This window comes from Synchiropus splendidus, chromosome 2, assembly GCF_027744825.2.
Source record: "Synchiropus splendidus isolate RoL2022-P1 chromosome 2, RoL_Sspl_1.0, whole genome shotgun sequence".
Lineage (NCBI taxonomy): Eukaryota > Metazoa > Chordata > Actinopteri > Syngnathiformes > Callionymidae > Synchiropus > Synchiropus splendidus.
In genome coordinates, this window is record NC_071335.1 from 15,356,848 (window position 1) to 15,371,306 (window position 14,459).

At 42.3% G+C, this 14,459-nt stretch overlaps 1 protein-coding gene across 6 annotated transcripts in view; it reads right to left on the reverse strand.

Annotated features, from left to right (window-relative positions):
• The window catches only part of LOC128753680 (gamma-adducin-like), a 68,902-nt gene that overhangs the window by 24,538 nt on the left and 29,905 nt on the right, over positions 1-14,459 (reverse strand). For 3 of the 6 annotated variants that reach the window (XM_053855620.1, XM_053855618.1, XM_053855614.1), the window contains exons 1-2: positions 8,322-8,734; positions 2,029-2,248 (exon numbers count right to left, since the gene is read on the reverse strand). In XM_053855620.1, coding sequence (XP_053711595.1) covers positions 2,029-2,214 — 186 coding nt within the window. In that variant the 5' untranslated portion in view covers positions 2,215-2,248; positions 8,322-8,734. Of the gene's footprint in view, positions 1-2,028; positions 2,249-8,321; positions 8,736-14,459 lie in introns of those variants that run through there. The other 3 variants (XM_053855616.1, XM_053855615.1, XM_053855619.1) reach the window with 2 other exon arrangements.

A 14,459-nucleotide genomic window follows, 5' to 3' on the forward strand; every position in this document is an offset into this window, starting at 1 on the left:
TCACTTCCTCATGTCCACAATTTAACAGAAAAATATAATAAATAATCAGAACACAGCCTGAGACAATCTCAACCCAATGTACTACACTGCCACCACCTGAAGCTTGTCAGTTGGTCAAGCCCTCTCTAAGCAGGAGTCCACACAGTCCACCTTCAAGCCACTTTTATGGACTTCTCCATGTGCGTTGTGCCTCAGCTGGATGACCTAAGCTCTCACCCTAGCTATCTTATTTAGATAAGAGTCCAGTAACCATGCAGAGAACACAGCTCCGGACTGCTTGAATGAGCGATCTATTGATTCTTGTCTTGCCATTTATGACCGAGAGGTTTGTCAGCTCAGTCTTTACCAGTAACCTTGAAGTCGGATTTCATCCGATAGACCCATTCAGTTTGTCAACGGTGATGATGTAATAATGGCTGTTTGTTGACCTATCCAACCACACAACAGACATAGTTAGCACATAGCACAGAAAACCTTTATTTTATTCAAACAAACGTCTATGTAGATGGTGCTAGGGTTCAATTCCATTGCCAAAATGCGCCTATTTTTTGGATGACTTTGAAGTTAGAATTGAATACCTGGTATATGAAGCTTGATGGATAATTTTGTGCAGAGCATTATAGAAATATACAGCACCTCATCAAAGACAAAATAAGAATGGTAAAGCAACAAAAAAAGTCACAGGTAACAAATGTCCATGGGCAACTCTTTGATCCTGATGAGCTTAGTGCTCTAGCCAAGCCGCAACATTTGCCCCTCCTCAGCGTCAAATGAGAAACAGTGCGGACCACAACACAGACGTGCATGAGCAGTATCAAGTGAGAACCTGCATCAGCAGCGCTACGTTCCTGCCCTCCCAGACATCTGGCATGGAGTACAGTGGACCCAGAAAATCTGGCATGCTCAGAATGCGGATCACATTAAAGCTTTAAAAAGAGCCAGCCAAACCACCTTAGACACGACGGAGATATCAATCACTGCCAAGCTCGTGTTACTCCCTACGAGGCACATTCATTCACGACACTCATTGATTCTGTCCTAGCTGACTTGAATCACAATCTCACTGATTTACTGTCTTCCTTCCTTCTTGATCATTTCAGTAAACTGGAAAACAAAATTTACACGGGGCTGCTTAGTGTGGAATCTTTATAGAGTGACTGGAGTTCCAGGTGATCTTGAACTATGGCCTTATGTAACAGTGGCGGCACCTGAACATTCCCAAAATAGTGGTGAGATATTAACAGGTTTAAACAGCAAGCTGCAGAGAAACTGAGCCTGGAAAGGGGACTGGAGGTAACTGAAAAGAACACAATCCTTCAGGGGAGAGAAAATTAAACAACAGCAGTATGTGATTTGACTGGACGGTGCCGTGAGCTCAGAGCTGTTTACCTCAGCAAAACCTGACCCAACTTGAGAGATGAGGGCCTGTAGGGCAAGTCAAGCTCAGCGCGGGTGTGGTCCCTGGTGGTTATATTAAGAATTTAGCTGCGGACTGTCTGGAACGTGGAAGCAGACTCACTACATCAGACAACTGAGAACAATCAAATGAGGTGCAACAAAAGGATCTGTGCCTACACTTTAGTTCAGAGGACTCAGGGCTCTGACTCTGAGGATGAATGCCCTGCGGTTAACCATAGGGCCATTGCCAGTTTTATGGTCTGTACACATACGGAGGGTCTTCCCATCTCCCGCTGGGTGTAAGCTGGGATTTCCTCCAGTGACCTATGACCCAGCCTTCCTCCGACTTAGTGGAAGACGATAAATTAATGGAACTGTTCGGTGTGTGAAGTCAGAAGTACTTTAATAAGTCATCAATTAATTTAATAAGTAGGTCATATTTAATACTTTTCAAACTCATGAATCGTATACTAGCAATGTAATGAATCACCTGCAGCGCTGTTATTTTTATTGCAGAAAGTGAACTAGCTTTTTTGAATAAAGCTATTTCCACATGTGGTTATGTTAGAGGCATGCAATATTTTACAATACAAAACATTTTCAAATGTAGGTCTGACATGAAGCACTCACTGGGCTCTGGAGGATCTGCGTGACCCGTTTCTTCTGCTCCAGAACGTTGAAGTCCTGTCGAAGATCGGGCGACATGTTTCGGCTTCTGATGTACTCTGGATCGTTGACGTCAATCCGGTCAAAGTATCGTTCCTTAGTGGGTGGGGGAGGGGTGGTCACAACCCCCTGGTGGCCATCAACGCTCATGCTTGCTTCAGCTGTCTGCTGCGGCGACGCTCACCTGAAAGGAGATTTACAGTTGACTTAAATCGTGACTCATGAGATGTCAACAGCCCTGATCAGCAACTCTGTCCAATCTCAGGATGTTGCCACTGGCCCCACAGTGATGCGAGCTATACACTCTGACACAGTTCCAACAGAGCACCAACCAAGGGCGTGTCTGCTCAGCACCTATCTGACCGTTAAGATATTTACTGTCGCAAGTCATTCATGGGTCACTTAGAGTCATAGTGTCACTGAAAGTGCGACTGATGTTGTACCAAGTTACCTAAACTGTGGAATGAGTAACAGCTTGAAAAAGGTTCTAGGCGGTGCCACAATTAATATTGCATTACGAATACACAACACTTCATTCAGGGCAGCAGAGTAGTGTAGCGGTGAGTGTAGCTGCCTCACAGCAAGATTCCAGGTTGAGAAACTGGAGACTCAGTCCATAGATGTGTGTGTGAGACGTTGCCTGTTTATATGTGCTGTGTGATGGACAAGTTACCTGTCAACTCTCCAAGTAGCCATGTAACTATTTCTGTACACGTTGCGTTTTGTTGTCAAGAAAGTTCATTTAGTTTCACTCAGCGCTGCAATCTAAAGCAATGTAACTATAAATTCACATCAAAAATGAAATAGACAAATCTCACAGGACTCAAGTCAATATTTAGGTCATTCATTCAGGGTAGATTCACATTGTTATCGAGAGTCATCTTGTTTCACTCCCTCTCAGATTTCAGTTAATGACGCACAATGTCAGAAAAAGAAACTATAATGGCAGATCACATGACGTGAGCGAGAGTGTGATGATCAGCGTTTCCCGCTTCACTGTCAAAGAATGAGTTGCTGCAAACCAGTAATTTTTACAATGTTTTCAAATGAAGGAGCTTTAACTCATATCTTGGAACATTGTTTCAGGGCTGGGAGGGCATCTAAATTTTTTAAAGAAATAAGAACTCATAGTAGGTGACAAAGCAACAGAAAAGTGTAAGAGGCAGATAGAATAAATAAAATTGCACCATGGGTCATTAGTGGAGGATAAGCTGGTGGTGTATTAAGGAGGGGCGTGGCTTATTGGAGCTCCACCAGATGGTGTCTTGGCTTGAGTATGAGACAGGAAGTAATAGTTAAAAAGATCCTGTTGCTTTCTGTCTCCAGGCCCCTGTGGTCATTTGTCAGGTGGTTGGACTGAAACTCAGGGGTTATGAATCAAGACGTGACCTCTTGTCCACGTTTGACCTCTTGTGCTGCCAGCTCGGTGGGAAACGTGGAGTTGGGAGAGATGAGTTGGTTTGACACGTCTCTAAGCCACTCATCCAGGTCAAATGCCACTTAGAAGATGATTAGACAAGAGACACACATGCCTCAGCGTTGAGCGCTCAAATAAACAAACATGATGTTTCTGTTATTTCTTACAAAATTAGGATAGAATACCGAGACTTAGCATCCTCTTAGAATTTTAGTGACCCGTCTTATCTGCAACGGAAGCCGAAATTTCTGCCGTGGGAGTAAATAAAGGCTCTTCAAAAAGTACTGGGTAAGTGAAGGCAGATGGGTCATCTGGAGTTATGTAACCTGATATTGAATTCATCCTCCTGCATTCCCGCTCTGTGAGAAGCTCAGCACAACGTGGCCAGCAAACAGTTTGTGAATGAAACTGTTACAACAAAGTCTGTAAATAAACATAAAATGTGTTTACTTTAGGGCACAATGGACAACAAAAAAATAAACTGCACCTGAGAAAAGAAATTATGTGGCGACAGAGCAGGGGATCATTTCTTCAGGCTGACACCAGTGGGACAGAAGGAGTTTGAAGATGCGGTGTCTAAAACAATTTTTTGTACTGAAAGAGTACATATTAGTGAAAGTGTCATAACTGTATGGTACACTGTCATCGTGCTTTTCATCATACATCCGCTTTTTTGTTCAGATATTGCAAATTATTTCATAATTGTCATTCAGTAGAACAACAACAGTTTACTCTGCATTCGAGATTTTAATCACCGTTTTCTATGGATTGTGTCTTTCATTGCATTATATTTTTCTCAGTTTCATTTCTTTCTTCCTTTTATTACATGACTATATCATCATTTCTGTTTCTCTTTCAATCTGACTGCACTTTTCAAAGAGAATTAATTACCTCATACTCCGCTAGATAAGAGCCACTTTTTCTAAACATGCATTTGTAACAATTTTTTTTTAGCTTCTGCTATATTTAATCTCTGTCATCGTGAATGACCGTGTTTTCATGTGGCCAATGTGAAAATGAATTACCCATCCTGCTCTACTGTACACTGTTGATAGCAACATTACACTATATACTGTAGAGCTAAACGCAATTTTGCATTTCTGAGGCGCGTAAGTTACAATTTCTTGCCTTGTTCTGTGGTCAAATGGCTTGTCAGAAGCATGTCATATGTGATATGTTTGTGATACTCGCGTGCTTGAGATTGTTCGAAACCTGACACCTCCCGTGTGAGATGGGATTAACTTTGGCCAAATACTGCTGAATAAGCAGAATTCAAAGTCGAAAAGACACCCAAAAGCGACACAGACAACCTCCTCTCTCGTGACACCACTATATATTCTCCTCACATTTCCAGCAGTTCCCAGCAGCAGAACCCCCGCCCTAGAGGACTTCTCAATAGAGCTTTGTCTTGTCTCTTTAGCCCCTTGATATGTCACATCCCAGAAAATACTGAGGTTTAGGTTTAACAAGAGACATGGTGAGAGAGCGTCTGATTTATCTCAGAAAGAGTCTCATTCCTGCAAACCATCCTAATCCAAATAATCCAAATTTCACGCCTGAGCACAGATGCTCTCCAGGTATTCACCCTGAAACTTACATGCAATGGTTAGCAGCAATTGTTTATAAGTCTGAGGACTGTGTCCTCGCTGACAGGCTGGATTGGTTTGTGCTCAATGGATCGGGCAGGCTGTGTTTACCAAAAGGGCACCAGACTGTGACCACAGCCCGAGGCCAAGTGACCGCTATCTCCCACCCAATGACCCTTCATGACCCAGAACTCTGGTTTAATAGCAGCTTGGAAACCAACATCCTTGTTGACGTCCGGAGATGTTCTCACTTCTTCAAAAGCAAAAGGAGAGAGTGAATCATTAAATAATGTCTTGTGACACAGATGTTGAAAGAAACGGTTCAAAACCTCAAGAAAAACAGTCTGACCACTAAAACTAAATGTGATGAGCAGAAACAGCAGTTAAAAAACATGACTTACTGAACCTAATAATCATTTTCTTAAGCTCAACAGAGCAAGTCCCACCGGTCCTGTGCGGCACAAGACAGTGAAAGACACATACCCCCATGGGCTTCATCATCACGCTTCCTCACAAGTTCCTGTTATTCATCATCTCTTCCCATTTGCCAGAATAAACACTAACAGATCCAGAGACAGAACTCTCGGTGCACCAGTTGCAACTTGTGCGCGTCTCACTGCATGTGAGGCATGATCACACTAGTTACGAACGTCATCGCCGATAGATCAAAAACCATGAGGAACACCGCTCCTCACAGCGCTCTCGAAAGATTACTTTGTTTTGTCCGGATTGTATGCAGGGGTCTGGCTTCTTCTAATATGTATTTAATATGTACATAATATGCACTGTATTTCTCTCCTTTAACATGTATTTTGTGACCACAGTGAGTTAAAGAAATGAATGCAGTTGACACTAATTCAAGGTAAACAGTTACCGGTAATGTATAATTCTAAAACTGACTGGAAGCAAACAAACCTGACAGTAAAATAAGGAAGGGTGGGGCTAAATTCTATGTACAGAGAACAGGAAGTCATACAAGCTGTATGCAGATGTTTTGAATAATACTAACAATCATGCTTCTGCAGCTTCTTCTTTCTTGACCAACATTGTCTGCAGCAAAACACCTGCATTAGGTCTAACTGTTCTGCATTTCACTCCCCTGTTGAGATCTTTAAGTGAGGACAACTTAACTTTTTTATGTCTGCCAACTGATATATGACATGACTGAGTGCTTCAGGAATATATTCTGTCTTTTATTCTATTGATATATTTAGCTCAAATGTCACATATGACTATCGAAAGTTTCGAAACACATATTTCAATATCTTTAGATGCAACCATTCATTAGCTTTCGCTTTGTTCTCCTAAATGGAGTCAACCGTGGATGTTTTGGGATGGGAGGCAGGGGATAACACTGACACACAAGTAGCACTGAATTGGGTTTAAATTGTGAACACATCACCAGTTGCTAAGGGCTTAAAACATTTCTGATTTAAGATGAAACATCTGAAACCCAAATCTGCAATTGCCTTGTCCTGAAACCTGTCATTCCCTTGCTCAGATTTATCAAGCGATCTTCATACTTGATATTGTGGAAGATGTCAATGTGAGAGGTGAGTTCCTTTTTGATGCTTATAATGCTTTTAGAGATGAACACGAGACCCTTGACTAAACTGTGAGCATTAGTCAAACATAATAAAGGTGTATAGTTCAATGGGATAATGATGCGGAATGAGACATGAATGAGAACGGAACAGGAAGTCAAGACACGAGGAGAAATGCATTTGTTCCGCTCCTTCATTCAGAGTCCATTCTGTGCAATCCCTGTGGGAAACACAGCTTGTGGCGTCCACTTCATGCACAGCTCCTCAAGAAACATCCACATATCTTGCAGATGCTTGGCCTATAAAGGGCCACCAGCTCTCACAGACCATGTCTTTTTTGCTCTGCCGGAAGCCGCATCATTCACTGTTAATTAAAGTCAGTGAATTGATAAGGAGCCAAGGAAGTGCATCTGTGACAGCTGTGCACGTGCGAGGACACACGTAGCAAAACATAGCACCAATTCTGCCACGTGAACATTTGGGGAAAGACACGCGTGCCTTCCCATCTTAATTATTATTAGAGTTGTTGTGGCTCTGTGTCTGGCTGCGATGGGAACGGACTGCAACTATAAGCCGACGGAGCGCGTCTAATGCCCGAGTGGTCCTCTGACATTTCGGGCTGGATCAAAGCCAGCGGCTCGAATGACACAATGCCATCTTCATCTGATAAAGCTCCCCTAAACATGTGACCGCATGTTTGCGTCTTTACAGCTAATCTTACTGTTCTCAGTAACAACAGAATAAAGCTGAAATCTTCACATGCATCAGCTGTCAATCCAATCTTAATCTACTTCTCTAATAATAATGCTTTTACATGTCCAGTGGAATACATTTTTAAAAATAAAATTAGTCCTATTGAATTTGATTCAATAAATGTTTCAATGGATTTAACTTCACCGCAGTTTATCGACTTCTCCATTACATCTCAGACTGTATCCCAAACCATACCAAACAGACAGAGCTAGTTTGAAAGTGTCAGCCTGGTTTACTGCAGCCTTTAAAGAAGCTTTACAGTCCAAGTATAGCCACATTTCTAGCGCGAGGGACACCAGATAGCATGCGGAGGGCACCTGAGTGCCAATGGGCACCAGACTGTATATACATGCCTCCACTCTTAAAATAGACCAACTGCTATTCAGATTGAGTTACAATCCCGACAGCAACAATACCAGGAAATAAACTGGCTAATAATACACACACACACACTTACACTCACTCGCCTGGTTAATTTGGTACGCATGCACAGATAAACAGAGTAGTGGGTGTGCTCCACCTTACATGCATGACAGCAGTGAAACATATCAGTTTACAGATCAGGCAGGAGCTTTACTACAAAGCTGGCAGGACCCTATCCCACCTCAGCCTGCTGTTTCCTCATGGTGGTGAGGAGAGAGGGAAACTACCAGGTTGCTCTGTTTGGATCCTGACATACTCAGACACATCTTAAAAACCCAGTTGGACGCTTAAAGACTTAATAACCAGTGCTAATCTTTTCTGGTGCTCACGCTCTGTACATGCCTGCTGCCAAGCGTGTTAGAGCAGGACTGCATCTGGGTGACACACATGCAGCTATACTTGACTGGAATTCCCCAAATTCAGCAAGTGGAGTGCAGCAGTTGTAGCCTCTGAGGCTGCTGCGATCACACCAAATTACAGGCGACTGAATTGTATCCCGAGAAGAAGACACACTGAGCGAATGAACACACAAACCTTGTGTTGCGCCTCTGATCACTGGATGAAAGAGAACATGCGGTAGCAGAAGGCGGCTGAGGCACAACACATGTCTCTGTTGGTCCCAGCCGTAGTCGCCTGCTCTTAAACAGTCCCGCAGTGAGAAGTCGATGCCAGATAGAATCAGCAGATCGGGATCGGACAGTGGGAACCGGTCAATCCGCTTGACAGCCTCCAAATAGATGCTCGTCACTGGAGCTACAAAAACACCACAATGGACTTTCTTCCAAATTCCTTTGTGCTATTTATCCGTCTGATTTAAATCCAGTTTGAAGTCTGTATATGTGAGTTTGTGTGTGTGTGAGAGAGAGGATCAGTTTGTCTGTTTGAGTGTATGTATGAGTGCGTGCATGAGAGTGTGTGTAGGACTCTGTCCTCTGCGAATGAGGGTGTGTGTTTGGAAAGAAGCTAAAGGAACCACGTGATGGCCTAATCCCCCGCCCACTGGGACATACACACACACGCACACACACACTGTGAAAGAGGGAGCAACTTCGTCCAATCACATCCTGAGCTCACACACACATGCCTCCTCCTCCCCTCCGAGTCGCTTTTTTTCCTTTCATCCATTCACATTCTGGATGTTCCCTCCTTTTCATCTCTCATTGGTGCTCTGACTCTGCCTCTGGGTGTCTGTAGTAAAGGTCAGAGGTTATGAGTGGTGGTAGGTGTGGTAAGGTAACTGCAGGCAAAACAAACAACAGCAACAAATGAGTTCACAGTCTTTATCGGACTGATCCGTTGGACAAGCAGTGCAGTGACCAAACAAAATGTTTAAGACATCTGTAGTCATAATCTATGTCAAAATTTGAGGGATGACCACCAGTGTCTTAACTAAAAATGTATTACCATTCCAAAATGTTTACAAAATAAAACAAATAAATTTAACTCAGACATCGCCACATGACAACCAGACTACCAAAAGTTGACTGTTGGGTTTGTCAACGGCATAACTCAGACGGTTGGGAATGGTTTTCACTCGTGATTTGATTTTAGTGGGGTTCTGTAGTTTGTGTGGGTTGAAGAAGACAACCAGAGGCTTGAATGGAGTGGTTAGTTCGGGGTAGTCAGTAGGTCTCGTCTCTAAAGGGTTTTTTAAGACAGATGGAGGAAGCGATTTGGAGATGGTTTGGACAGATTGAGAGGAGAGACGGTAAACATGTTGGAGGAAGACAAACAAGGACATGTAGATAGTAAGTGTGACTGGAGAGGACGATTGAGGTTATGGTGGAGGAGACTGCGCCATGAACAGCATGTTTAAATATAATATCTGTCGAGATTCAGCTCACACATTCATTTTACAAACCAGGAAAGGGACAGCCACAATGCAAAATGCAAACTCACACACACACGTCACTTGTAGTTCTTGGCTCAGATACTGCTCCTGGGCTGCCAAGGTTCTGTCACTACCAGGTCAGCAGTTATGAAGGAAGACTTTCACTTTCACGTTGAGTGACTTTGGAGTCGCAAACAACTGAAGTGGTTTCTGGGTGACACAAACAAACAACTGTCAAAATGTTGCTTTGAGTGTCTTGTTGTACAGTATAGGGGCAGAGTAAAAGTGAGCTCTTAGAACTAAAATAAGGAGACGCCTGTAGAATTGATTTTCAGTGAATTATAACTGGGACATTTGGTGTCTGGTGTTGGATCTCATGCGAAACAAGCCATGATCTACAATGAACCGCAATAAAAGCAAGTCATGACAAGTCTCCGTCCCCTTAGAAACAGAATCACAGAAACTCTTTGAAGAACACTCAAAGTCATAACAGCTCACTGACCCAGCAGACATGCAAAAGGTCATTACACAGCCAGTAACATCTCTGTGATAAGTGTGGCCTTGTCACTTTAAAACAGCTAATCATGACCCTGTAAAACCCCAAATTACTGTTTTGGCTCTGCGGTCGGTCTTGTGTGACACATGAAAAATGAGGTTGTCAAGAGCTGTGCTGGCTTCTATAAGACAGTTATCAGTTGGTAAATGAAGCCTTTGCACGCTCTCCGTTCACCATCGCTCCAAGTCGTAAGTGATAAGATGCAGACAAAAGCAAAACAGTCGCACATCTATAGAGCAGAAACACACGTGTCGTTCAAGTCCGTCAGTGAGGGGCGGAGGTTCTCCAACGACCAATATTGTGGAATGCAGAAACACTGGACTGAATATTGGGTACTTTCCCCCAAAGAACAAGGAAGACACAGCCGAAACATGTCAGAAGTGGGAATGGCTCACTTACGTCACTGACTTGACATTCACTTCTTTTATGTCACTTCTGACTTTTTCCATTACCAGAGAGAAAATAAAGAAATTCAGGGAAAACAAAAAGAAAATCCGCCTCCAGCTCCAGGTTTTTCATCTTTTTCAGATTTTGCAAGATGAGCAATGGATCGTGTTTTATCGCTCAGGAATGTTAATTTATTTTGAAGCCTTTGTTCCAGTGTAAGATGGAACTTGTTGTACAAGTACTGAGAGTGCTTTTAACCAGCAGGATACAAAAAGCAAAAACTAAAAACAAACTGCGACTATAGATTCACCAGATTTATATTGTCTAAAGAAAGACATATCATTACAATTCCAATAGATTTTAAAGTTTCATGCAGAGAAAAAAATAGCAGAAACAGGATGTATGGAGAGAAAACCTTCAAAATAAAAGATAGTATTATGAATATGCAACAATGACATAAGATTAATTTAAGAATATGTAACAAAAAGGGCATTTTTGGAAAGTGGTATAGTTTAATATAAACGCAAATAGAGGGAAATTTAGGGAAAAAGAAATTGTTAGAAACTTCCCCTTATCTGGAATCAAACTTGCTAGTTACAATGGACAGCAGCTCTAACAACAAGCCGATTGTACGGAATGTTTGGCATTTATGGAATTCATTGGGTACTTTTGTTAGTGATGTGACTGGTATAAATATCTATTTGTTCATTAAAAAATATCATCAATATATCTATGACAAGTACAGTGCCAGAGGCTAATATCATTGAGGGTGAAAAATCACCCGATATCATATTACGATGTTAAACCAGCACACAAAAACACACACTCACCACACAACAGACCCGTAAAGCTGTCACTGGGATGTTTATCCGGCTCTTAACAGCCTGTCTAGTTTTACGCTTGTATGGGAGTGAGCCTAAGTACTGCTAATCCATGTTTGAGGGCTGAGGAGTCATTTAGAGAGAAGCTAATGTTTAACGCACAGAGATGCAGTCACATTCACTTCCTGGAGCGCTGAGGGAGAGAACAATATTGTTACTGTCAGGAGGGAATAGTCGCCGCGCGTCCACAGACACACACTCAATTTAGAACATCCATGCTCCAACACAATTACGAGGACACTGAAAATCAATCTGCTCACTAAAGACTCAGACCAAGAAAGAAACTTTTGTGTGAGTGTGGGTGTGAATTCATGGTCACTTCCATTACTGACAAAGAGAAACTAATTCCTGGAATCAAGGAAGAAGCCTCCCAGACGTGGCTCGGTCAGATGTGCTATTCTGGGTCAGGTTGCTTCAAACCAACTATAATGGGAGGAAACGCAGCTCATACAAAGAGTTTTTTAAATAAATAAAATACTCTTTGGACTCTTGTGAGAGAAGTCAGGTGTTTGCTTTAGACAGCTGAGCAAATCTTAAACGTTTTTCTTTTTCTACTGGACGAACAGAGTTTTAAAGACATCCAGTGTTGTTGACCTAAGATCCAGGAGAAACTGCTCATGAACCAAGAGTCAGATTTCAGGAACAAACTCATTCCTCTGAACGTGTTTATCAACGCCAGCCATCAGAGGGTTTACATCGTCTCTCTCTCGTACGTGCACTGCACTTGACACTCCCAACGCAATCAGATCAACTCCCTATATCAGATAACCTTTTCTGTTCCTGCTCGACAACACAATACCACCTTGGGTCAACAAAATCAGCGGAACAAAAGCTACATTGAGGAGGATTTTCAGTTATGCTATGAAGACCATTTCCACATCTCAAGCATAGGAAGGTCAGAAAGTGAGTTTTCTGTGAGCTGAGAGTCAAAGAGTCAAAGTTGAACGTCAAATTTAATTTCCTGTGAACCCATGTTTTCAGCAGGGATGTGAGGAGCAGTGTCAGACAGTTGGCAGGACTTCTGAACTTCTGAAAGTTCAAAAACTGTATGTGAAAGTCTGAATTAAAGTACTTGGTTGAAAGCCGGACATGAAAGCAGAGGCAACAAATGCTCTCTGTCCGCTCACGTCTTAACCAGACGAAACTGAGAGACTTGAGAATAGCTTTTAATGTTGCTGCGAGAAAGAGAATCACATATTTATATGCATGACAGGAGAAACACAAAACTCTACCAGAAGACATTACCAAGTACATTAGAAAAATAATTCCCTACAACATGGGGAATTGTGTGTGCTTCACAAGGGGGCGGAGTATTGGGAGGTATCTTGCAATACGGTTTCTATCTCAATAGAGGAGTGGCGATATGATACATTGCGATATATTGCAATACTGAAAGTTTACAAGAGGCATCATTTAAATAGAGCAAAATCAGATAATGCAGTACAACAAGTATTTACGTATTAAATGTCAATACAGACGTCTTAAAATATTGAGAAAATGTCACAGTCAATAGAGAGAGCAGATATTCCTTCAAAAATATTGATACAATATCGTCGAATCAAGTATCGAATTATTTGATGATATTGATATGTCTTCTTACACCCCTACATTTCAAGGTTGAAGGTTGAAGCCCCTGATCCAGGTTTCACCTTCTGAAAGCAAGGAAGAAAAGCTCATCTTGGGGCAAAGAAAACAAATGAAGTAATAGCTTTCAAAAGACAACCACCATGCAAAAGTTTGCCTTTTAAAATCACCAGAGGGGAGTGGAACCTTCCAATTTCAAGGTGGTGTAAAGGGATTAGAAGTCATGGTCATGAGGGCTCATTCATCGGACGAAGTCAATGGCATCAGCTCAGAATCTGCTCTTTAACAACAGGAAACAGCATTTTTCTCAGAAGACCACGGTCACAAGGCAGATCGATGAGTGGGCCTTTAAAGAGCATGTGTATTTATGCTTTGGGTTAGAAACCAGAGGTTGGGCAAATCGTCGGGAAATGAAGCAGAACCTTTCCCAGTCAGAGGTTGCCGCACTCGTCTGGCAACAATTTCCCAGTGCTGATCTTACTGGTGAACTGTGGTCCAGATTTTCACATTAAGATTAGCAGCTGAAGAGTGTCTGGTGGAAATGTTGAGGTGGTTTCACAAAAACATGCAACACTAAGATACAGATTACATGGGGCGAGGGGGGGAAATAAGCTTAAGGGTTCATTGTGAGTTCATGAACTTCCTCCTTGCTTTAGCAATGAGAGCAGAAATGTATCAAAACAAATGTAAATATGCTGCACAAGATCACTGAGTGTGCACCGTCCAGGCAGAGTTACACAATCCACAGTGGCAGACGGGTGCGATGTGTCAGTCCGATGTCTGCATGAGGTCATTTCTGCATGGAGAACCGCTACAGAAGAACACACACATCCACACACTAATACTGAGCTCACACGCCTACTCTCACATAAGTTTCCATGGCAACTTCAAACAAACATTCGGACACCACACCCCAACAGGAAAGAGCACAAAAACAGACAAAAGGAAATGGGGCAGATGAATTAGTAATGGAGAAGAGAACTGCGCGCAAAATCTGAACTCTCTAGCTTGTCAGTATTGCAAAGATGTAACCTAGTCTGAGGACCGAATCTTTAGCTGTTTTCTTTGCCAACGTTGTTACAGCGTAATTAACTTCCATCCACAGCAAAGAAGCGGAAGCCTTCCTTGTTCCAGAGTGAGGGCTTGATTGTTGTTTTTTTTAAGAGGAAGAAGGGTCACAAACAGCTGACTCAGATTATTATTATTTTTTTTAAGAGAATGCTTCATTTAAAAAAGGGTGAAATTGTACAGCCAATGGAGATCCACTCGAACATACACACTAGGGCTGTGTATTGACAGGTATCTTGCGATATGATTCGTGTCCCGATGCACATTGCGATACTGTAATTTCAGCAACATACATGTATTGTCATTTGTTAACATGAGCCATCATTTTAAGGGGGGAATCAGATAACGCAGTGCAATATCATGAG